The 25,618-nt window shown below is 40.5% G+C and overlaps 1 protein-coding gene across 2 annotated transcripts in view; it reads right to left on the bottom strand.

Moving 5' to 3' along the window:
* The window catches only part of SPG11 (SPG11 vesicle trafficking associated, spatacsin), a 106,810-nt gene that overhangs the window by 37,914 nt on the left and 43,278 nt on the right, over positions 1-25,618 (bottom strand). For both annotated transcript variants that reach the window (XM_066341478.1, XM_066341480.1), the window contains exons 16-27: positions 23,825-24,028; positions 21,517-21,623; positions 18,179-18,324; positions 16,218-16,379; positions 12,846-12,912; positions 10,001-10,166; positions 8,118-8,323; positions 7,749-7,857; positions 6,151-6,310; positions 4,428-4,697; positions 3,081-3,281; positions 2,025-2,132 (exon numbers count right to left, since the gene is read on the bottom strand). In XM_066341478.1, coding sequence (XP_066197575.1) covers positions 2,025-2,132; positions 3,081-3,281; positions 4,428-4,697; positions 6,151-6,310; positions 7,749-7,857; positions 8,118-8,323; positions 10,001-10,166; positions 12,846-12,912; positions 16,218-16,379; positions 18,179-18,324; positions 21,517-21,623; positions 23,825-24,028 — 1,906 coding nt within the window. The remainder of the gene's footprint in view (positions 1-2,024; positions 2,133-3,080; positions 3,282-4,427; positions 4,698-6,150; positions 6,311-7,748; positions 7,858-8,117; positions 8,324-10,000; positions 10,167-12,845; positions 12,913-16,217; positions 16,380-18,178; positions 18,325-21,516; positions 21,624-23,824; positions 24,029-25,618) is intronic.

Genomic DNA, 25,618 nt, shown 5'->3' with positions numbered 1-25,618 from the left:
ACAATGGATGGACATTATTATGGTAAGTGAATAAGCCAGGCAGAGAAAGACAAATACTATATGATTTTACTTATATGTGGAATCTAATGAGCACAATAAACTAAGGAACAAAATAGAAAGAGAGGCAGGGTCACAGGGAACAGATGGACAGCTGTCAGAGGGAAGTGGGAAGTGGGAAGAGGGAATGGGATCAAAGGGGGTGAAAGGATTCTCCAAAATCATATAGACTTAACACATATATACAGACAACAAAGTAGCAATAGCCAAAGGGAAGTGGGGATGGAGGTGGGGGGTAAGGGGGACAAAGGGGGGGAAATGGGGGTAAAAAGCAACTTTGCATGGGGCATGGAGGGCATGATGTAATAGGTAGAGGGTGTTATATTGAGTGGGACACTTGAAACCAATGAACAACTAAAGGCGCCACAGTGAAGAACTGACGCTTCTCATCTAGCTCCCTTTCTGCCTGTATGTATGTCCCTATCTGTCTGTCTCTCTCTCCCCCTGTCACAAAAAAAGTCTTAAAATATATATAAATAATAAAATAAACATAAGGTGGCTACTTCACGGATTTTCGCCTATCGCGGGGGTTCTGGAACCTAAGCCCTGTGATAGATGAGGGACCAGTGTACTTAGAGTTGCCAAGATCAAAGACAGAAAGCGGAATGATGGTTGCTAGGGGCTCAGGATAGGGGAGAACAGAAAGTTATTAATAGGTATAATTTCAGTTTTATAAGATGAAAAATTATTATGGAGATGAATAATGGTGATGGTTGCACAATAATGTAAATGTTTTAAATACCATTGAACTGTACACTTTAAAATGGCTAAGATGGTAAAGGTTATGTGTATTTAACCACAATAAGAAATAATAATAATAAACAAGAAGATACTTGCAAGGGTCCCAGCTATGGAGAGTAGAGACCAAACACATTTTATTTTTTAAGAGAGAGAAAGAGAAAGGGACAGCAGACAGGAAGGAAGGGAGAGAGATGAAGAGCCTCAATTCTTCACTGTAGCACCTTAGTTGTTCTTTGATTGCTTTCTCATATGTGCCTTGACCAGGGGGTTCCAGCCGAGTCAGTGACCCCTTGCTCAAGCCAGTGACCTTGGGCTCAAGCTAGCGACCTTGGACTTCAAGCCAGTGACCATGGGGTCACGTCCATGATCCTATGCTCAAGCCAGCAACCCCACGCTCAAGCTGGTGAGCCCACACTCAAGCCGGCGACCTTGGGGTTCAAACGTGGGTCCTCTGCCTCCCAGGCCGACACTCTGTGCCACCACCTGGTCAGGCTAGACCAAACACATTTAAAAAAAAATTATTGATTTTAGTGAGAGAGGAAGGGAGAAAGAAGAGAGAGACAGGAACATCAATCTATTCCTGTATGTGCCCTGACTGGGGATCAAACCCACAACCTTGGCATGCCAGGACAATGCTCTAACCAACTGAGCCATCCAGCCAGGACTAGACCAAACGAATTAATGTCCCTGTTTTCTGTGATTTAGGAACAGCAGGCATATTTGAATAACAATCTATATTTTCAAGTAATAAATAATAATCTTCATAAGACCAATGTGATAGAGAGCAAAAGCCTAGATTGAGGTTCCACTGTGATATATTTGCTGGGTAGACTCAGTAAATAGTTTTGTCTTATTTATCATAGAGCCTTTTTGTGGTAGAGAAGGCAAAAGTGCCAAAACCCCAAGTAGAACTGAGGCATATTTCTTTTCCTTTTTTATAACTTCTGGTTATTTCATAGGGTTATTAATCTTGGTTGCAGCATTAGGATACTGATCAGAGCTAGCACATTAGATGAATCTCCGTCATTCCTGACAACTGAGGTGGTACAGGCAAGGCCACTGCCACTCCCGCTCTGCCTCCTCACTCTGGAACAGTACAAGTGATTTAGTTTGAATCATGCCACCTAACAGCTACTCACCTACTGTTACATCCTAACTACTAGCAGACAACAAGTCACTCAAATGATTTTCAGAGTGGTGAGACAGAGCATATAATTCTGACTTACCGTTTCGAGGCTCTTCTGGAACTCCAGTAGTTTAGCTTCAGCTTCCTTGTAATTCTTGAAGAACATACACAGTTCATACATCTCCATCATCAACAGTAACGGTGAATCCTTGGAAGTAGAGTTTGAATGAAATTACAAAATCCCAAACTTAATACTATTTTCTCATGAATAATGCTAATATAAGAAAAGGTTAAAGTAAAAAACAAATACTGTTAATAATAGCTTCATAGAAGAATTAAATCATGTATGCTAAAAAAGAAAAGAAGTTAAATTTATATTTCTTTTTCCTTTCGGGAAAAGTATCCTTTTGGGAAACAATACTTCGTCCAGGTACATCTACTTAATAGTCTATTTTCTGTCTATTCTATAATTATATAGAGCAGGACACGTTGCAGTAGATGGTGCTAGGAAACCTCTACATACACTCCTAGATAATCGGCTCTACTGACCTGCTGGCCTATTACTGCCTGTGGCCTAAGTCCACGCAGTTCCGTCACTTCGGTGGGAGCTTTCCAGTCAGAGGACAGGAGTCGGGGATTAGAAAGTATGGATGTGAATTTTTTTTTTTTTTATTCATTTTTAGAAAGGAGAGAGAGAGGAGAGAGAGGAGAGAGAGAGAGAGATAGAGAGGGAGAGAGAGGAGAGAGAGAAGGGGGGAGGAGCAGGAAGCATCAACTCCCATATGTGCCTTGACCAGGCAAGCCCAGGGTTTCGAACCTGCGACCTCAGCATGGATGTGAATTTTAAGTACACCACTTACGAAAGTACTTTGAGACCCTGGGCATGTTACTCAAGTTCTGTTGGTCTTCATTTATTATTCTGTAAAATGAGGATAAGACCACCTCATAATACCCTCGTACAATATTATCTTTGTATAGGATTATTGTGAAAATTGATTCAAGTAATGTATAGAAAGCAGTTTGCTAAATAAATGGTAGTTCTATTATCATTTGTTGTTGGTTAAAAAATAAATCCAGGAATAGGTAGAAAGTCTGTGTGGGATATTCTAAAGTAATCCTTTTAAATTCAGGAAAGAAATGAAGTGACTATCATTACCTTGAAGAAAAGCTGGAAACCTCTGATGAGAGTTTTGCTCTTCTCCTTTGTTAATAATGTTCTCCAGATGACCGAGAGGTCCTTAAGGTCCCAGGTGTGACCCTCCGTTGAGCCCTGAATATATCCTATTGCTTCAGCTGCAATACTGTCCTCCACAGAAGTGATAATCCAAACACAGAGGCAAGAAATAGCGCTGGCATCCTACCATTGAATAAGAACTTTTCAAAATAAAATAACAACTGGCTTGGCTTACCTGATAGAGGAAGTTTCCAGCAATACTACAAATATGGATGGCTATTTTCTGTTTGGAACAAGTCACCTCACTAAATTGGTTAAAACAGCTTGAAAAGCCTTCAACTGTGAAACAAACTCTAATGAACAACCAAGGGACTTTTATAAATAATCCTGGAGTACGGCAGGTCAAAGACCCGGAGAGGCTGAGAGATTTGTGTGAGAGTCAGGGAAATACTAAGTATAAGAAAACACAACTGCCCTCCACAGTACTGCTGAAAGGGACTATCTAGAGCGAGCAGTGGTTTTCCAACTTTTTACACTCAGGGACCGATGAAAACAGGAGAATTATTACAGGGACTGCTAAAGCAGAAACCACCTAGAGCACTAGTGAATTCAACTAAGATCACTGGGTTTATAACCTTCATACCGCACCAGGTTGGTTAACTCTTTCATGGACTGGCGCAAAATTTCTGGCAGACTGGTCCGTGAATCAGTGGTTGAAAAACACTGGTCTAGAGCAGTGGTCCCCAACCTTTTTTGGGCTACGGACCAGTTTAATGTCAGAAAATATTTTCATGGACCAGCCTTTAGGGTGGGACAGATAAATGTATCACGTGACCGAGACAAGTACCAAGAGTTTTAGACGGATGTAACAGAGGGAATCTGGTCATTTTTTTAAAATAAAACATCGTTTAGACTTAAATATAAATAAAACGAAAATAATGTAAGTTATTTATTCTTTCTCTGCGGACCAGTACCAAATGGCCCACAGACCCGTACCGGTCCACGGCCCGGGGGTTGGGGACCACTGGTCTAGAGTATCCTTCGCTGCTCAGAGGTGGTCAGTCCACCAAAGTATCTTTCTTTATGAGTGCCAACCTGGACTAGGGCTCTGACCACTTAAGCTACTATATGTCAAGGCACAAGAAGGTACACTGGAGGACCTGGATCCTAAGCTGGAGAAGCATGGCAAGTTGCAGTGGCCTTGGACACATATGCTGGAGCCTCAATATCATCACCCCCCACACCCTCTCTGATTATCAGCCTGCCCTGTCCCTCCTACTTTTGCTATGGCTCTCTGAGTCCTTAATTTAGGCTTCTTGTGAGCCTCACCTGGAGACAGGAGGCTAGGACACTAAGAATAGGGGCCTGTTGTTTCACTGCTTCAGCCAGGAGCCAATACCAGGAGTTTGGCTCCTCTGAGCACTGGAGCAGAATTTCAAGGAAGTCAGTTGTCTCATTGTTTCTCTGGAGCGCTGGGGAGGACCTGTTGCAGAGTTGATCACTGTCCGTTCTGGAGATGGACACTGAGGGCAAGTTCTCAAAAGCTAGCCTTAAGTGGTCTTGAAGGACAGGGCTGAAATACTGGAGAAGAGATTTCACCTGGAAAATATATTAGATGATTCAAACAGACAACCAAGTTTATTTATTTTTTTTAATTTTTCAATTATAGTTGACATTCAATATTATTTCATATTAATTTCAGGTGTACAGCATAGTGGTTACACATTTATATAATTTACAGTGATCCTGCCAATAAGTCCAGTACCCTCCTGGCACCATGCATAGTTATTACAACATTATTACTATATTCCCATGCTGCAGTTTGCATCCCCTGACTATTTTGTAACTGCCAAATTGTATTTCTTTTTTTTCTTTTTTTTGTAACAGAGACAAAGAGACGGACAGACAGAAATGGAGATGAGAAGCATCAATTCTTCGTTGCAGCACCTTACTTGTTCATTGATTGCTTTCTCATATGTGCCTTAACTGGGGGGCTATAGCAGAGTGAGTGACGCTTCACTCAAGCCAGCAACCTTGGGCTCCAAGCCAGTGACCTTTGGGCTCAAGCCAGCGAGCCCGCACCCAAGCTGGTGAGCCCATGCTCAAGCCGGCAACCTTGGGTTTTCGAACCTGGGTCCTCTGCATCCCAGTCCGACATTCTATCCACTGTGCCACAGCCTGGTCAGGCCAATTTGTACTTCTTAATCCTTTTGCCATTTTAACACATCCCCCCCAACCCCCTCCCATCTGGCCATCCTTAGTTTATTCTTTGTAACAAAGAGTCTCTTTCTTTTTGTCCTTTAGATTCACATATAAGCGAAATCACATGGTATTTGTCTTTCTCTGTCTGAATTATTTCATTTAGCATAATACTTTCTTGGTCCATTTGTATTCTCTAAAATGGTAAGATTTTATTCTTTTTATGGCTAAGTAATATTCCATTGTATCTATGTGCCACACCTTCTTTATTCAATTGTCTATTGGTGGACACTTAGGTTGCTTCCAAATCTTGGCGTTTGTAAATAATGCTGCAATGGACATAGGGGTACATATATCTTTTTGAATTAGTGTTTGGTATTTCTTCAGATAAATATCCAGAAGTGAAATTGCTGGTTTATAAGGTAGTTCTATTTTTAAATTTTTGAATGACCTCCATACTGGTTTCCACAGTGGCTGCACCAATTTGTAATCGCACCAATAGTGCATGAGCCAGATAACCGAGTTTTAATTTCAGCGGGAGCTGAAAATGTTAGAAATAAAAGCACAGGCAAAATTGTTCTTTCTCAGCCTGAACTGTGTCAGAAGTATAATTTTACAAAGGTGTTTGTTACTTTTGAGTGAATTTCTATTTGCAATCTGGAGTCACAAGACGCTTCCTTCATCTCTTTAGTACTAATGACTAGTCCTTTGTCTGAAGCCAACCCAATTTTAGTAAAATAGTAGTACCCTATCAAACAAAAGCCTATGTGTTCCCAACAGAAAGAACATCTTTTATTTTAAGAAGTGTTCCAATATCCTCTTCTTGAAAAACTGGCAACAATCAGTGGCTTACCTCCTCAGGGTGGTAATTATGGAGCTGGCTGTGAATAATGAACTGTAACCAATCATTTGCTTTGGCACATTCTCTAAGGTAAGATGTGCTCAATTTCAAATTGTGAAGCCTGCAGAACTGTACCACTAATGCCCACTGGCTGCTAAATTCGCTGGATAACCTGTAATTAGGGGTGGGAGTGGGAAAGAAAAAACTTGTTAAAGTATTGCTTTAGTTTTAACTAAAAAATTAGTAAAAATTACATAAATTTAACTATAGTATATTTTCTAAAAAGCTTTTGAACAAATACCAAATATTTATTAGAATGCTTTGAAAAAAACAAAGAAGGACTCTTACCCATAAAACACAATAGCTTTTCTTAGCATGGTGGTACGATTTATTCCTTTCATCACCCAAGTATCTATGTACAATTTCATCAACCAACTAGCTATGTACAATCTTTATTTATTTATTTTTTAATTTTTTTTTTTTTTTCATTTTTTCTGAAGCTGGAAACAGGGAGAGACAGTCAGACAGACTCCCGCATGCGCCCGACCGGGATCCACCCGGCACGCCCACCAGGGGCGAAGCTCTGCCCACCAGGGGGTGATGCTCTGCCCATCCTGGGCGTCACCATGTTGCGACCAGAGCCACTCCAGCGCCTGGGGCAGAGGCCACAGAGTCATCTCCAGCGCCCGGGCCATCTTTGCTCCAATGGAGCCTTGGCTGCGGGAGGGGAAGAGAGAGACAGAGAGGAAAGCGCGGCGGAGGGGTGGAGAAGCAAATGGGCGCTTCTCCTGTGTGCCCTGGCCGGGAATCGAACCCTATGTACAATCTTTAGAAGAGAGAAAATAGTCACTCAAGAAATCTTCTGAGTGCTTAATTATCTTTCATGATTCACTGTAGAGAATCAGAGCCCTGACAGGTGCGTGGACTTCCTCACTAAGGGGAGGATACCTATTCCTACTGAAAGCAGGAAGCTGTTGAGAACAGTCCGTGACAGGAGTTACCGAAGACTGGTGTACTCCCAGGGTCTGGGGTGGCGGGGTCTGTCCCAGTGGGATAGCACAGAGGAAAGACAACATGAATGTACAGGGTGGAGCAAAAGTAGGTTTACAGTTGTTCGCCTGGAAAATAATACATTAATAAATAATACAAAAATAAACTCAGTGTTTTGTATACTCACAACTGTAAACCTACTTTTGCTCCACCCTGTATAAGGAGAGGGACTTTTGTGGATAGATGGTCATCTCAACTTCCATTATCAACTGACATATTAGCAAGAAAAAAATATGGCTATTGGAGTCCAATTTTCTGATATCCATCCCACATTTTCCAAAATGACTTTAACATGCAACCTGACCAGTCAGGCAATGTAGGAGACAAAGCTTCTCTCCATATCTTGGAAACTCCATCTCTTAAGAGGGAAGCATTATCTTCACCCTTCTTTTACTAATGGTAGTATGTGATTAAAACCCAGTACCTGCTATATGCTGGGTAAGAAGATAAGGTCTAGGGGAACTGGTGAAAACATCTGAGGTGTTGAAAGAAAGACGAGACAAACACACGTTGGGACAATAAAGCTTGCTAGAAAGAGGCTGGGATGACAACTCACAGACCTCTTTATTTCCTGTTGCTGAATGCTGTTCCATATACCTTCTTCTAAGAGAACAAGCAATTCTTCTATAGTTGCTTTTTCACCCACAGCCAGTTTAGACAGCTTTTCAACTATTAAGAAATATAAACAACAAATGTAGTCAAAAGAAAAGGTTAGGAATGGGCATTTCTGTTTGAAGAGAGTAGTCCAGGGTCATTTCAGTATCCAACAAAAGGACCCAAGATTAAGCAAGTTAAAGAACAAACACTGAAGGAAAAGGATAAAACAAAAACAAAACTGTTTCTTCCCCAACCCCTCACAATTCAATGCCTTTGACCTATCCATCCCATGCCCTCTACAAACCATACCACAGAAAGAAAGGGTGCTGTACCCAGCAACTCTCTGAGAAAGCTGTACGGAGCATCTGCATTTCTAGCTCTGTAGCTCAAAATTATATTGGCAACTTTCATATCCACTCTGAGCTTGAGGCTGTCGAGGCCAAGCAATTCTAAGAAACAAACACAGGCAGCTCCTATTGAAGGTGTGTGGAAGGAAGAGAGACCTAAAACATAGGCTTCATTGCCTGCTTGCTGGATCCTGGAAAAGAAAGGAAGCAAAATCATGTCAGCACATGAAAAGTATTTCTCATCAGGAAAAGCAGATGGAATCACAACAATGACACACGGAGTATCAGACAAGTGATTTTTGGCTTCCTCCCCCTTCCCTTTTTGCGCCCCTGGCAACCATTCATTTAGGTTCTTAGTAGCTTTTATCTGTCTTTTGGTTCCATAGCCCCCTGTATCTCTATATCTTTAAAACACCTAACTCATAGTCCAAATTAATCTACTTCCAATTTCATCCAGGGAACAGGAAATAGAATTTACAAAAGACTGCCAATTTGTGATTTTGTCAATTATATGTACACAAACTACCACAAAAATTAATGCTACTTTAAGTCTGATATTATAAAGCACATAAATCTTAAAGGACTCATATGTACTTTTTTTTTTTTTTTGTATTTTTCTGAAGCCGGAAAAGGGGAGGCAGACTTCCGCATGTGCCTGACCGGGATCCACCTGGCATGCCCACCAGGGGGCGATGCTCTGCCCATCTGGGGTGTCGCTCTGTCACAACCAAAGCCATTCTAGCTCCTGAGGCAGAGGCCACAGAGCCATCCTCTGCGCCCGGGAAAACTTTGCTCCAATAGAGCCTTGGCTGCGGAAGGGGAAGAGAGAGACAGAGAGGAAGGAGAGGGGGAGGGGCGGAGAAGCAGATGGGCGCTTCTCCTGTGTGCCCTGGCCGGGAATCAAACCCGGGACTCCTGCACGCCAGGCCAATGCTCTACCACTGAGCCAACCGGCCAGGGCTCATATGTACTTTTATATGCATAAAAGAATTTCAAAGAAAGACACAAAAAATTAACCGGGTTTATTTATTATGTAGACTGAGGACAGAAAACTTAGGGACTTTTATATCTCATTTTTCATCCTTCTGAACTACTTGAATATTTTACCATGAAAATCATTACTTTGTTAGTTATAAAACAAACCAATAAAGTAAACCTAACAAAGATCTTACATATAGAATTTACATCTCCTTATAGAATTCTCTCTTAAACAAAATGGCTAACATTTGGCAAGCTCCTGGGTCATTTTTTAAAATATAAAATAAACTTTTTTGTGTACCTGAAACCGATATAATTTTATTAACCAATATCACCTCAATAAATTCAATAAAAATTTTTAAAAAGTGAACCTGGCCAGTGGCTCAGTGGATAGAGCATTGGTCCAGCATATGGATGTCTGGGTTTGATTCCTGGTCAGGGCACACAGGAGAAGCAACAATCTGCTTCTCTCCCCATCCCTCTCCCCCTTCTCTTCCTCTTCCCCTTGTGCAGTCAGTGGCTCCACTGGTTCAAGCATGGTCTCCCACAGTGAGGATAGCTCCTTGGTAGCGCACCAGACTCAGGTGCTAAAAATAGCTTGGTACTCTAGCATGGGCCCTAGATGGGATGCTGGGTAGAACTATCTTCCCTCCTCTCACTTAAAAAAAAAAGTATATACTTTAAATCATTTTTCCTATTAACAAAAGTAACACACACTAAATCTCAAAAACCGGGGATACATAGAAAAGCACAAATGAAAAAAAAATATCACCAATTCTAATCACTGTTACCACTGGTATACATGTTCCCAGTACATTTTTTTTAATGTACATATAAAATACACAAATAGGCCTTTTATAAACAGTAAAAATTTTGTTTTAAGTACTCACAGCTGCTTGGGTGTCTTGCTCTTAGTTAATTCCTGGGCCAGGAAAGTACCAAATGCAAATGATGGCTGTCCATGATATAAATAATAAGCAAAATTCAGATGTTCCACTATAGCATATTTATTAACCAGGTCAGGGCTAGAGAAATGTGGGAGATGACTTGATGTATCTGGGAGGAAAGTGAAGCAACATTAATGCTTTGCACCTCACCATGATTAATTGCAGATCTGCAAAAGGAAAACTCAAGCCTGAAATAGTAAATTAAAGTTGGCTGCTATGATCATTTTGTGCCACTGTGTGTCACTTTGAACCACCAAAATGTAAGTTTTATTTTAATGTGGAAAGATAGCCCTCATTCTATGCGAAAATGTATACCTGAGAAACTGCGTAAAAACATAAATTGTGCTTTTTGTCCATTGAACTTACTTGTAATTTTAGATGCTTTAATTTCATATTTAACTTCACAATGGCAATAACTCTTTAGCTACAAAAATTTTGCCACAGATTTGCAAAATATTTTTCATTCATTCACACAGCTCATTATATAGTAAAATCCCTACTTAACATATATATGTGTCCTCTATTCACCAAGGCCAACTCACTGTACCATTCTCCAATAAACACCTTGAGAAGGCTCTGGTTTCTCCATACCCTCCTATACTCTCCTTTTGTTATCACTAGTTGTATTTTCCGATGTTGTATGCACAGAGCACCTTATCATCTACATATTGATATCATCTTTCCAAGACCAGCAGAGTCACCCAGTTTATTTATTTATTTTTTTACAGAGACAGAGAGTGAGTCAGAGAGAGGGATAGACAGGGACAGACAGACAGGAACGGAGAGAGATGAGAAGCATCAATCATTAATTTTTCGTTGTGCATTGCAACACCTTAGTTGTTCATTGATTGCTTTCTCATATGTGCCTTGACCGCGGGCCTTCAGCAGACCGAGTAACCCCTTGCTGGAGCCAGCGACCTTGGGTTCAAGCTGGTGGGCTTTTCCTCAAACCAGATGAGCCCACACTCAAGCTGGTGACCTCGGGGTCTCGAACCCGGGTCCTCTGCATCCCAGCATCCCAGTCCGATGCTCTATCCACTGCGCCACCGCCTGGTCAGGCAGAGTCACCCAGTTTAAAGTTCTTCTGTGCTCATGAAATTAGCCAAAAAAAAAAAAAAAATTTTTTTTTTTTTTTAATTTTCTCTAAGAAAATTTAAAGTCAGAACAATTTAGATGTAAGAAGTTACTATGAAATAACCACTCCTGTCAAGTCCTAATACGTCTTCTAGTCACTTACTATATATTAAGAAGAAAGAGAGATAACATTCTGGAAAACAGTGCATGTGTACTCATTATCAAGGGTTAAAGCTTATTTCTGAAATAAAGTTTTATCCTCCCACAGAATTCCAAAAAATTTTTATATTGTGACTTGACTCCTACAAAAAAAGACAAGGACCTTAATGGTGTCTTGTCATCTTACAAAACTATTACTTAAACTATACCCCCCTTTGAGATTAAATATTGTCACATGCTTTATCCGTATGCTTTGCAAGATCAGGGTAACTTTGGTAACTTATAATTCCAGATAAAACCATTCATTCGTCAAATATTTTCTGAGTACATGTCAAGTATATGGTACTTTCAGGTGCCAAATAAGTAAACCTTAGTTAGTAAGCATTCTCATTAAATACAACTCTCCAATTTTATAAATCTGTATTACTGTTTTCATAATTTTTTCATTTCCTTTGTGCTTTATTTTCTCAGATGTGTTTTAAATGTCTAAAACCAGGCAAAGAACATGTCTTCAATTTCCTCTATTTCCCTAGTGTGTGCCTAGGAGTTGGAGTTGGAGGCATGAGAACAGGACAGGTGATTCTGTCTACTCTCTGGTTAACTTCATTGAGATTAGAACATGTGTTTTCATTTGAAAATGCAACAAGCACTACTTCATTCTGCACTCAACAAATATTTATTGAACATGTATTAGAGGCCTGCAACGGGCTGTGGATACCAGGTAAGTTCAATGTACTGAAATGTGAACTTACAAAACTGACACATTAGAAAATTCACTTTAATGTGTGTCAATAAATATTTATGGGTTGTATATTATGTACTAAGTACTAATTTGAAGCCAGCTTTAGAGTAATTTGGGTAGAAGCACCACAGGTAACATGATATTAAAGGCTAACTCTAAATGCAAAGAAAAAAAAAGACAGTTTAAGAATGGAATTTGTATGTTAGCTATACTAAAAAAAAAAAAAGGCGTGCGCGCGCGCGTACACACACACACACACACACACACACACACACACACACAAACAAAAAACCACCCAGAGAAATTCTTATGGTCTAGAGGCAATGTGTGTGTACCTGGTGCTGACCATGTGGCCAAGAACTGTGAGAGTTTGTTAAGTGCTTTGTCTCCTTTCATTTTCTATGTAGCATGTGAGGTGGGCACTGTTATTAAACTGTTTTAGAGGGAATTGAAGAGAGGTTAAATCACTTGCCCAAGGTCCTACAGCTATTACATGGTAGAGCCAGGATTTATCTAATGCCAACACTTGTGCTCTTTACCTTTATAAAACAATACTGCTAACAAAGGGGTTTTTGGAAAAAAAGAAATTTAAGCCGATAAGTACACATTACAGTTCCCAGCAAGTACAGCACTAGTGACCTAATCCAATGACTGCTAACTCACAAGTTTTCAATTCACTGGAATACACCTTTATTTTTAAAATAGTAAGCAGTGGAAAGAACTGGATTGGCTCTACAGAAATCAACTCCTCCTATGGATCAACACTGCTGAAATCCTTCCAAAGCAAGAGTACCTGTACTCATAATGACTTACCTCCTATAGCTAGTGTGTTGGCAGACTGCCAGCCAAACAATCTGCTGGGATCAAAGGGCAATAATGACTGTAAAAGGAGAAAAGTCAAATTAGAGTTAAAAGTTAATTAATTCTAACAGCCCCTTGGAGCTCTACCCATAATCAGCATACTTCAATCCACTACAAAATATCCCTAAAAATTTGTGCAGACTCTGCAGATTCCAAAATAAAACTAGGGAATGTTATTGGACAACACATATTTTCCTAATCAAATCTGCCCCAATTCACCTAATAGGACGAGATTTTCCTGAAATTAATAACGTCCGTACAACCTTTTTCCAGAGGGTGAAATGTATTTAGAACTAAATGAATCAGATACTGAACCAATTGGGAAAATTAGGAAACTAATCTTGAGACTGACTGAACATTTGCTAACTATCTTCTTCATTAACTTCCATGACAGCCTTACGGGCAGCTTAACAGGGACCCTCTCTTCCCTTCTAGGGGTAGTGGCCCTCTCCCACCTAGGCCTCTTAAGAGGGAAAAAAAAATAACTGATTCTAACATAAGCAAACAAAACTATATTAAAGGACTTCATAGATAGTCTGCTTCCATTCTCCAGGGCAATTAAAAATCTTATCTTTCTGGACATATAATTCTTTGAACTCAACTAAAAATAAAAAAGAATATATGTGACACTTCAATTTTAATAAAAATAGAACCAGTTATGTGCCTTTTAAAGACTCTCTTCACTTCAAATTATGTCTGCAAAATGCACACTCTTTTGGCAGAAGCAACATTAATTATAATGTAAAATGGACTCTGAATTGTTTTTGGAATCAAAAGGCAAGAGAACTAGGAGACTAGAAACTCTTGTCATGTACCGTATTTCCCCATGTATAAGATGCACCTTAATTTGGGGGTCTCAAAATTTGAAAAAAAAAATGTACTACATAAAGTTATTGAACTCAAGTTTTATTTATCATAAAATTCATACATGCCCTCATTACTGTCAAAACTCTCATCCATTAGCTTGTTCTCATCTGTGTCTGATGATGAGTCACTGTCTTCAACAATGAGTGCAAAAACAAGCACGAAAAAGCAGAAAATGCAAGTTAAAAAAAACTACCACCACTGTATAAGACGTACCCAGGTTTTTTGGGGGGGTTTTGTTTGTATTTTTCTGAAGTGAGATGCTGGGAGGCAGAGACAGACTGCTTGCTGCATGAGCCTGACCAGGATCCACCTGGCATGCCCACCAGGGGGCGATGCTCTGCCCATCTGAGGCATTGCTCCGTTGCAACCAGAGTCATTCTAGAGCCTGAGGCAGAGGCCATGGAGATGTCCTCAGTGCCTGGGCCAACTTTGCTTCAATGAAGCCCTGGCTGTGGGAGAGGAAGAGAGAGATAGAGAGCAGATGGGCGCTTCTCCTGTGTGCCCTGACTGTGAATCGAACCCAGGAGATCCACATGCTTGGCTGATGCTCTGTCACTGAGCCAAGTGGCCGGGGCTGCACCCAGTTTTTAGACCCCAAATTTTTTGAAAAAATGTGCATCTTATACATGAGGAAATATGGTAAGCATGATAAGGTGAGCTAAGGCAGGTCAGGAAAGGAAAAGAGTAAGACAATCAGATCAATGGTTAAAGGAATGTGATAAGCAAATCATCAATAACAAAGAAAACAGCAGATTAAGGTCAAGTGTGTCAGCAGTTTTGAGAGCAGGGAGCAGTGGATGTTTGAAATTTGTCTAGGCCAAAGGTTTAGCAAAGACTATAAACACATGGTGGGAAAGAGACAGGAGAAAACAGAACCAATAAGTCAAGGTTTGGATGGCTAAGGAAAGAGCAGCTTTGATTTTAAATCAAGGGAGAACTTGTGGACTATTAAGGAATATTTTTCCTGAAATAACAGGACTAGAAAATTGCATGAGCCAAGTTGAAAACAAAATAAAGAACAACCTGAAACCACTTTTGTTTTAGGCTGATTGAATCCATAGTGAAATTGTGATTTTTACATAATCCACTTTCTGGTGCAAGATTCTAATCTCATCTCAGCAACAAGCAAGTAATGGACTGGCACTGCCTGGGGGCCACATTTTTGAGTAGCAACGACCTATACCCTAAGAATTTTTCCCATCAGAATAAGAGAGAGTTTGGGCCTTTACAGGAAATTTAAATAGCATCTACTTTAAGTTAAAAACATTACAGGAACCCAGAGGAAAAAAAGTGAATGCCCTCTCAAATGAGAAATGAACAAAAGAAGGTGTTTTTAACTAAGGATCCCTGAATAGGTTTCAGGGAATCTCCACAGATTGCTTTGAAATATAAGCAAAATTATAAGCATCTGTGCAATTTGTCTGGGTAGAGGGACTCATAGCTCTTTCACATTCAGGTCTTTTGTCCTGAAAGAGATTAAGGAGCACTGATTTAAATAAACAGAGCTATTCATTAAGAAGAGACAGAATTCATCAGTGGTGGAATGAAATGCCTTTTTTTTTTTAAATTTTTTACAGAGACAGAGAAAAAGTCAGAGAGAGGGATAGATAGGGACAGGCAGACAGGAATGGAGAGAGATGAGAAGCATCAATCATCAGTTTTTCGTTGCGACACCTTAGTTATTCATTGATTGCTTTCTCATATGTGCCTTGACAGTGGGGCTACAGCAGACCGAGTAACCCCTTGCTCAAACCAGCGACCTTGGGTCCAAGCTGGTGAGCTTTGCTCAAACCAGATGAGCCCACGCTCAAGCTGGCGACCTCGGGGTCTCGAACCTGGGTCCTCCACATCCCAGTCCGACGCTCTATCCACTGAGCCACCGCCTGGTCAGGCTGGAATGGCTTTTGTGACAGTAGCAGACACAAGTCAACTACCTGCTTTCAGATCCATTTCCACATTTCCCCTGCTCTCCCTGTACTGCATTCAACTGTACTGCCCTAGCCCACTTGCCCTTTGGCTCGCAGGTAGGTTTAGCCATGAGAGACCACATGAGAGATTAAAAGGTGAGAAGAGGGGAGAAACCAAGATGTTTTTCCTCTTCTTTGTTCTCTGGGGCATCTCCTCCAAGGTTCCAGCCCCACCCTCTATGTTCTCAGCTCCTATTAGGCAACCTGGATTTGAGGTTAGCGCCCAGAGATGGCTCCAGCTCCGGGTTCTAATAACACCACTTTCTTAACAGTGTTCTTGCAACCTTAGAGGTGTTAATGGCTTTGTTCTTGGTCAGTTTTGGGGTTGTGTCACCATGGCACATCTGGTTTCTCCATTCTGCTATCACTCTATTTAAGCAATTCTCTATGCTAAGTGTTCTCCACTTGAAAAACCCAGAGTGGTTTCTGTTTTCCCGGCTGAACCTTGACTGATACTCCTAAATGCCAGCCACGTAAATAAATACTGTACCTGAATAAGGTGATAGAGTGTGATGTCAGGTGGCAGGACACTAGGGGCAATGTACTGTGGGAAGAGAGCAGTTTTTAGCTTGGGATAAGGAGTTAATGCCATCTTCAGTAGCTGGGGATCTACTTTCTTCAAATAGCTCTTATTTTCTTCGTTCTGAACAACCTAAATAAAAAGACAGATAACATCGTGTACAGTAATGTTTCGCTATTCTCCAAATTTAAGTCCTTTTTCCATAAGAACTTTGTGAAACAAGGCGAGTTTGGGAACGTATGTTGTAATGAAAATAGCATTGGACAAGGAGTCAGAAGCCAATAGTTCTGCTTCTGAGTCTAAGACAAACTACCTGTATGACCTTGAGCTTTAGTTTCCTCACCTACAAAATTGAGAATCTCAGCTCAGTGGTTTTCAAACTCTATGTGGGAAAGTTGTTTGAAAAAGCATTGCTACTATAATAGTTAAAATACTTAAATATTAAGTATTGCATTAGATATTAATGATAAATATTTTTAAAAATACTAGACTAGATGACTTGCTCAGCTCTCATTTACTCTATGACTATTTTATTTTATTTTTTTTAACTTGGTATTCTTTTTTCCCATTTATTTAATTAATTAATTATTATTATTATTAATTTTAATGGGGTGACATTGATAAATCAGGGTATATATGTTCAGAGAAAACATCTCCAGGTTATTTTGACATTTGATTATGTTGCATACCCATCACTCAATCTATGACTAATTTTTAAAACTGATTTTAGCAAGTGACACAGGGAGAGGAAGCGGGAAAGAGAGGGAAACACCCCATATGTGCCCAGACCGGGGACTGAACAAGCAACCTCTGTGCTTCAGTACTATGCTCTAACCAACTAAGCTATCCTGCCAAGGCTCTATGACTAATTTCTGACAGGAATAAATAACCATATAAGTTAAGGTATACTGCAATAATCTAAAAGAGATGGTATTAAATTAAGTTAGCATCAGCAAGAATTTTTTTTTTTTTTTTTTTTTTTTTTTTGTATTTTTCTGAAGCTGGAAACGGGGAGAGACAGTCAGACAGACTCCCGCATGCGCCCGACCGGGATCCACCCGGCACGCCCACCAGGGGGCGATGCTCTGCCCCTCCGGGGTGTCGCTCTATTGCGACCAGAGCCACTCTAGCGCCTGGGGCAGAGGCCAAGGAGCCATCCCCAGTGCCCGGGCCATCTTTGCTCCAATGGAGCCTTGGCTGAGGGAGGGGAAGAGAGAGACAGAGAGGAAGGAGAGGAGGAGGGGTGGAGAAGCAGATGGTCGCCTCTTCTCTGTGCCCTGGCCAGGAATCGAACCCGGGACTTCTGCACGCCAGGCCGATGCTCTACCACTGAGCCAACCGGCCAGGGCAGCAAGAAATTTTGGAATATTAAATGTTTAAAAGCATTTGTAAGTTTCCTCTAACCAAGCATACTATAACTTTCAAAAAAGCAGAGATGGGCAAATTCCCACTGGGTCCCTGAAAAGAATTTATATGGGTAGCTAAAAATTATGATTTCCTTTTTACCTGTCCAAGAGGACAAATAGCACAAAATAATTCCTAAGCTACAGATCTAAAGTATACTTACAGAAGCAATCAGATCCTGATTCTATCCTGAAAATAAATCTGGAGCTTTAGAAAACAAATAAAGGAGAAAAATAACAATCTTCGTACAACGTTAGGGTGGTTATCTCTTCCGTGAACCAGCACAAAATTTCTGGCAGATAGGCAGTTGAACAGCACTGCTATACAGCATATTAGTTCCCTTTCAACTTAAGAGGATATAATAGAAAAATTTTAAATTCACCCTTGTTTTATGCTCTTTAAGCTAATGAAAAACTTCTAAGTGGTTATATTTTAATATCAACTGATTTTTAGAAAATCCATAGATATTTCTACAAAATTTACAATATGTCCTGTTTTGCCATAATAGGTAAAGGTACTATCCATACCTGGCTGACACCACCGGGAGCATACATTGTGGTAGCAAGAGCCAGGAGAGTATGTCCTTCCAACAGCATACTGCTCACACTGGCCTGGTTGCTGGGAATCAGTATTTGAGCATTTGCAAGGCTAGCCTGAAAGATCAGCTTAGAATCTGGAAAACAAAAAAGTATGATTTTCTCCTTAACATAAATTAAGAACTATATAATTCTGGGAAAGAAATTTTAAAAAAATTATTTTTTTAATTTATTGATTTCAGCGAGATAGGAAGGGGGCAAGAGAGACAGACAAGAACATTCTGTTTCTGTATGTGCCCTGACTGGGGATCAAACTGGCAACCTCTGCACTTTGGGATGATGTTCTAACCAACCGAGCTATACAGCCAGGGCAAGAAAATTAATTTTTAGCTCTATCCACAGTAAGAAGGGCTTTCTAAATTTAAAAGCAATAGGAAGACAGCCCTGGCCAGTTGGCTCAGCGGTAGAGCGTCGGCCTGGCGTGTGGGGGACCCAGGTTCGATTCCCAGCCAGGGCACATAGGAGAAGCGCCCATTTGCTTCTCCACCCCCCCCTTCCTCTCTGTCTCTCTCTTCCCCTCCCACAGCCAAGGCTCCATTGGAGCAAAGATGGCCCGGGCGCTGGGGATGGCTCCTTGGCCTCGGCCCCAGGCACTAGAGTGGCTCTGGTCTCGGCAGAGTGACACCCCAGAGGGGCAGAGCATCGCCCCTGGTGGGCGTGCCGGGTGGATCCCAGTCGGGCACATGTGGGAGTCTGTCTGACTATCTCTCCCCATTTCCAGCTTCAGAAAAATACAAAAAAAAAAAAAAAAAAGGCAATAGGAAAACATCACAAAAAGAAAAATGAAAGGTCTATCTACATAAAAATAAAAACTTTTATTAAAAAAAATTGAAAGGTAATAATGAACTTGGGGGAGAAATTAACAACAGATGACAACCTAAGAATTAATGTCTTTAACAAAGAGCTCATACAAAACAACACCCCAAATACTGATTCTAACAAATAGACAAAAAAATAACCATTTTATAAAGGAGAAACTTTAAGTGTCCACCACATAAAAATATATAATTCACTAACAATAAAGAAATGCATATTGAAATAATTAGATGCTATCTAATAGCACCTATCATAATAGCAATGATTTTAGAAAACAATTATCCTCAGTCACAGAGCTGGTCAGGGTGTATAGAATAGCTGGGACTTATGGATAAAATGGTATAAACCCCCCTGGAAAGCAATCTGGTCTTTTTTTTTTGTATTTTTCTGAAGTTGGAAACGGGGAGGCAGTCAGACAGACTCCCGCATGCGCCTGACTGGGATCCACCTGGCATGCCCACCAGCAATCTGGTCTTAAAGCAAGAACCTTCAAAGTGTGTATAACCTTTGATCCAGTAATTTCATAGCCAGAAACCTATCTGTACTAAAGAAATAATCTGAAACAAGAAAAAAAATTTATGGGCAAATATAATCAAGGATATTAATTATAGGAGGAAAAAACTGAAAACAGCCTCAATGTTAAAAAAAGAGACAATAGTAAAGAGTATATCCATACAGGTCCTGGCCATTTGGCTCAGTGGTAGAGCGACAGCCCAGTGTGTGGAAGTCCTGGGCTCGAATCCCAGCCAGGGCACACAGGAGAAGTGCCTATCTGCTTCTCCACCCTTCCCCCATCTCCTTTCTCTCTCTATCTCTCTCTCTTCCCCTCCAAGGGGAAGCCAAGACTCCATTGGAGCAAAGTTGGCCCCCGCACTGAGGACAGCTCCATGGCCTCCGCCTCAGGTGCTAGAATGGCTCCGGTTGCAGCGGAGCAATGGCCCAGATGGGCAGAGCATCGCCCCTTGGTGGGCATACCGGATGGATCCCTGTGGGCGTATGCCGGAGCATCTGTCTGCCTCCTCCCCACCCACGCTTCTCACTTCAGAAAATTACAAAAAAAAAGTATATACATACAATGAAATATTATGTAAGCATAAAATGGTCATTGCCTCTAGGAACACCGAAAAATTCTTATGTTATAATTAGTATATGAAAAAAGCAGTATACAAATACACAAATGTTTCTGGTTGTATCCATAGCATTAACATACTACACAAGGTAGGAGCTCAATAAATATATATTTGTTATTTAAATGAAATACAATTTTAGGTTTAAAAAAAAGTATGGAGAAAATAAGTAGGACAAAATACATTAAAATATATTGAGTTAACTATGGATCTTCCTGTCTATCTTGGCTTTTCTACCTATGGACATTTATCATTTTGATAGTTGTGGCTTCCAATTTATTTATTTATTTTACAATGAACATATATTACTTTATAATCATCATCAAAAGAACAAACAAAACAAAGCAACACACACATATTACAAAAAAATTCTTCATTTTTGTAAAGAAACTGGACACTATATAGAAGTGAAAGATTGGCTGTTGACTGACAGCCTTACCCTTTCCCAAATGTCAGCACTAACACCAGCAAAACCCTCAGGGCCCACAGGGCTATTCCACCCGGTAACCAGAGCCAAACTGTCTGCAGCTCCCCAACAGAAGACACAAGCCCATACATACTATGGATTTCTTTTCACTCCATCTAGAGTTCCATACTAAAATAAGACAGACCACTCTTCATGGGAAAAGGGTGTCAATCTGCAGAGAGCAGGAATTAATTCAGCCTGTGATAAACTGGCAAGATGAGAGATATCCAAAGAGAACAGAGCACAAGGCCTAGAGGAAAAGGAAACAACTGCACACTCTGTCTGGGCTAGGAAGAAGCTAACATCTTCTTCTTTTTTTTTTTTTAGCCAAGGAGAGAGAGAGAGAGAGAGAGAGAGAGAGAGAGAGAGAGGCAGATAGAAAGGAACAGACAGGACAGGAGACAGATGAGAAGCATCATCTTGTAGTTGCGGCGCTTTAGTTGTTCATTGATTGCTTTCTCATAAATGTCTTGACCGGGGACCTCCAGCTGAGTCAGTGACTCCTTGCTCAAGCCAGCGACCATGGGGTTGTGTCTATGATCACATGCTCAAGACGGTGACTCCGCTGCTCAAGCTGGTGAGCCTGCGCTCAAGCCAGATGAGCCTGCGCTCAAGCCAGATGAGCCTGCTCAAGACAGCGAGCTCGGGGTTTCAAACCTGGGTCCTAAGCGTCCCAGGTTGATGCTCTATCCATTGTGCCACTACCTGGTCAGGCAACTACTTAAAGTTTGAGCTTAGATTATGGTCAGATATTTGTCTACAGCCAAATGATTTATTTAAAAGAGTACACAAGTTAAATGTCATTTAAGAGATCAGTTAAGACCAAAGAAATTTTTATATTTAATACAGTACACCCATACCTGTTAAGTTACTGGAAACTTGTCGACACTGAACTAAAAATTCAAACCAAGGGTGAGCTTCATGTAATTCTTTTTTTCCCAAAAAGGGACAATTTGGAGGACTAAGCCTATATATAAAACAAAAAGAAAACAAACTCTCTTATTAACATACAGGAAAAGACAGACAGTTACAACTGTGTTTGCTCAGGTAATAACTAGCATAAAAAAAAACACAAAAACTTGGAATTAAAAAGTAGGCCCTGGCCTGACCGGTGGTGGCGCAGTGGATCAAGCATCGACCTGGAACTCTGAGGTCGCTGGTTCAAAACCCTGGACTTGCCCAGTCAAGGTACATATGGGAGTTGATGCTTCCTGCTCCTCCCCCCCTTCTCTCTCTCTCATCTCTAAAATGAATAAATAAATAAATAATAAAATTTAAAAAGTAGGCCCTGGCTGGTGGGTCACTGAAGAGAGCCTTGGCCTGACCTACGGACCTCCTGGGTTCGATTCCCAGCCAGGGCACACAGGAGGAGCACCCATCTGCTTCTCCCGTGTCCCCCTCTTCTCTATTCTCTTCCTCTTCCCCTCCCACATTCAATGGCTTGGTTGGTTCGTGCGTGCGTGGCCCTGGGTGCTGAGACAGCTCCTTTCCACTGCATCAGCTCGGTACTCAAGCATCCGCCCCAGATGGGGTTGCTGGGTGGATCCCGGTTGGGGCACGTGGGGAAGTCTACCTCACTATCTCCCCTCCTCTCATCTAAAAAAATAATAATAAAAATAAATAAATAAAAATGTAAATATAATATACTCCCACTTGTGTTGTGTTTTACATATTCCTTATGATCTATAAATAGAGGAAAATTTTAGAGACAGAAATAATAATATTTAAAATGTGTTTACTGCCATAATAAAGTTTTTACCAGCTCTGTATAACATTAACAGATAACCTGTATTTTAAGATACTGTATATTTTATTATTTTTGGAACAAAAGCTCTTTAGCATTTTCTAATTTAAGAGGGTTTTTTTTTTTTTTTTTTGCATTTTTCCAAAGCTGGAAACAGGGAGGCAGTCAGACAGACTCCTGCATGCGCCTGACCTGGATCCACCTGGCATGCCCACCAGGGGGCGATGCTCTGCCCCTCTGGGGCTTCGCTCTGTTGCATCCAGAGCCATCCTAGCGCCTGAGGCAGAGGCCACAGAGCCATCCTCAGCGCCTGGGCAAACTTTGCTCCAATGGAGCCTTGGCTGCGGGAGAGGAAGAGAGAGACAGAGGAAGGAGAGGGGGAGGGGTGGAGAGGCAGATGGGCGCTTCTCCTGTGTGCCCTGGCCAGGAATCGAACCCGAGACTCCTGCATGCCAGGCCGACACTCTACCACTGAGCCAACTGGCCAGGGCCCAATTTAAGAGATTTTTAAAAACCTTTACATAACTATAGAGAAGCTAGGACTGCGGAGTTAAGGCTCAGAATAGGTTTTTCAAAAATATAACTTTTAACATCACCTCGTCAGTAGTTTTGGGGAAAACATTTCTTTGTGTAAGTAAGCCTCAACAACATGAACCAGACATATACCCTCTTATTTGAATTCCTAGTTTTTACTAAACAAAATAAAAATGTTCTCATTAGTACACTGAAAGTGGGCTCTAGAATCAAACTTAGGTAGAATTAAATCTAACTTTGCCATTAACTAAGTAAGGCAATTAATCTCTCTCAAAGCTTCAGTTTCCTCATCTGTGAAATGGAGATAGTAGTAACCATCTCACAGAGTTACTACTAAGATTGAGATAATCTAAGTGCCAAGAATATTGTAAGCACTCATATATTAGAGACTACTATTACTGTTGCTATACTGACTCAATAGCAATAAATACTGGCCATCGATATGATTCTGCCAGTTGATCTTAAGTAGGTATATATCGGTATCCATTCATCCATCCATCCATCCAAATATCTAACCTGCAGTGGTTATGAGGTCAAGTTGTTTAGCATTTACCTAGCAATGAAAGTATCAAAGAACTCCAAGTTAACCTTCAGTATCTTCCTCTTTTAAACTTTTAAAGTTATTTCTTTCTCCTTATTTTAATCTCTAGTTATTTAAAAGGTTAACAGAGATGTTACACATTTAACATCACCAAAAAAACATATGATAGCATTTAGTTGAATGTAGCATGGATAAAAGATATATCAAGTGCTGCAGTGGGAGGAACTACTTCAAAAAAATCACTATTCCTCACGTGAATGCTCAATATTTTCCTATTGTCACATTCAAGTAGAACTGAAGGAGGAAATATGAAGACCTGCTCAAGGACAAATAAATTCTCTGTACTTACTTGTAATAGTCGAGATAAACATAAAGAAGATACTGCAGACTGTGTTCCAAACAATAGAGAATAAAGTGGGAATGGAAATCCCAACCTTCCTTGGACCTGTAGTTTTGAACAGGAAGGGCATCTTGCATCATACCCCCAATACGATTCAGTCTTAGGAGGAAACATTCAAAGTCTTCTAGTTCAGATGTAAGAAAAATCCCATTCCTATAGGGCAGGTTTAAGATACGGCAAGTTAAAAAGTTGCTAGATTCAGAGAACACCAAACCAACTTCCATCAGTTGAAGTCCAACTACAGCAGGTCCCCAGGTAATGTCCTTTGATTTGTTCAACACCATTTTGTTATAGCACAATATTGATAAAATGCTGTAGTAACTTAACTCTTGTTTATATCAATTAGCCTGTGGTAAAACTGGTTTCATTATGGGTCATTTCACTTAAAGTCATTGAACCTATAGACAACGTTAAGCGAGGGCTTACTGTAGTTAACAAAAAAAAGTATTTACAAATTACAACTGCCAATTCTTACTCTAAATACATTCTGACATATATTTTGCTGGTTTCCAACAAAGGATCTTGAATCATTGTAGTATTTAAAGGTAGTAATGACAGTCTCAAGTTAACTTAAATATTTTAAAAGTATTTAACTAAGCTATCTTTTTTTTTTTTTTTTTTTTTTTTTTTTGCTTTGACTGGAACTGTCCAACCCAGTGTGCATCACTGGCTAACTCTTGAAGCTTGATGTTTCAAGCACTAAGAAACTCACCAATATATACAGTGTGTCCGTAAAGTCATGGTGCACTTTTGACCAGTCACAGGGAAGCAACAAAAGACGATAGAAATGTGAAATCTGCACCAAATAAAAGGAAAACTCTCCCAGTTTCATACCTATTCAGTGCAGTTCGATGTGGGCTCACACACAGATTTTTAGGGCTCCTTAGGTAGCTATCCCGTATAGCCTCTACAGACTCGTCACTGACTGATGACCTACCAGAACGGGGTTTCTCCACCAAACTGCCGGTTTCCTTCAACTGCTTATCCCACTGAGTAATGTTATTCCTATGTGGTGGCGCTTCATTATAAATGCACCAATATTCACATTGCACTTTGGTCACGGATTCGAATTTAGCGAGCCACAGAACACACTGAACTTTCCTCTGCACCGTCCACATCTCGACTGGCATGGCTGTGGGCTGCTCCACTGTCTACACGGTGTTACATCATCATCTGTGCATGCGCACATGCTGCCACATCATCCTACAGAAAGTGGGAGGGTTTTCCTTTGATTTGGTGCAGATTTCACATTTCTATAGTCTTTTGTTGCTTTCCTGTGACCGGTCAAAAGTGCACCATGACTTTACAGACACACTGTATTTAAGAAGTCATTAAGAAACAACAGCAAAATAGTTTAAATAAACCAACTATTAAACAATAGAATTTGGCATTGAAATATTACTCTTTACAAATTTACTGTTAAATGTAATACATCATTTACACCATACAAAAGGAGTACAGAGAATACATTATGTGGAGTTTAAAGAAATGCCATGTAACCAACACCCAGATTATAGCACATTATACCTGGAAGCCCTTTGTGTATCCCCTTCCCAATGCATGTCTTTTGCTACCCTGACTTTGTAATAACCATTTCCTTAGTTTTACTCATAGTTTTAGCACTTATATATGTAATCCCAAATAATATAGGTTTGGTTTTATCTACTCAAACTTGTGCAGTTTATCTAGGTTGATACCTGTGATTACAGTTTGTTAAGTTTTTGTTATACAGTATTACATTGT

Source organism: Saccopteryx leptura, chromosome 6, assembly GCF_036850995.1.
Source record: "Saccopteryx leptura isolate mSacLep1 chromosome 6, mSacLep1_pri_phased_curated, whole genome shotgun sequence".
Classification (NCBI taxonomy): domain Eukaryota; kingdom Metazoa; phylum Chordata; class Mammalia; order Chiroptera; family Emballonuridae; genus Saccopteryx; species Saccopteryx leptura.
Note: the sequence above shows the minus strand (reverse complement) of the source record. Positions and strands in the feature narration are given on the sequence as shown.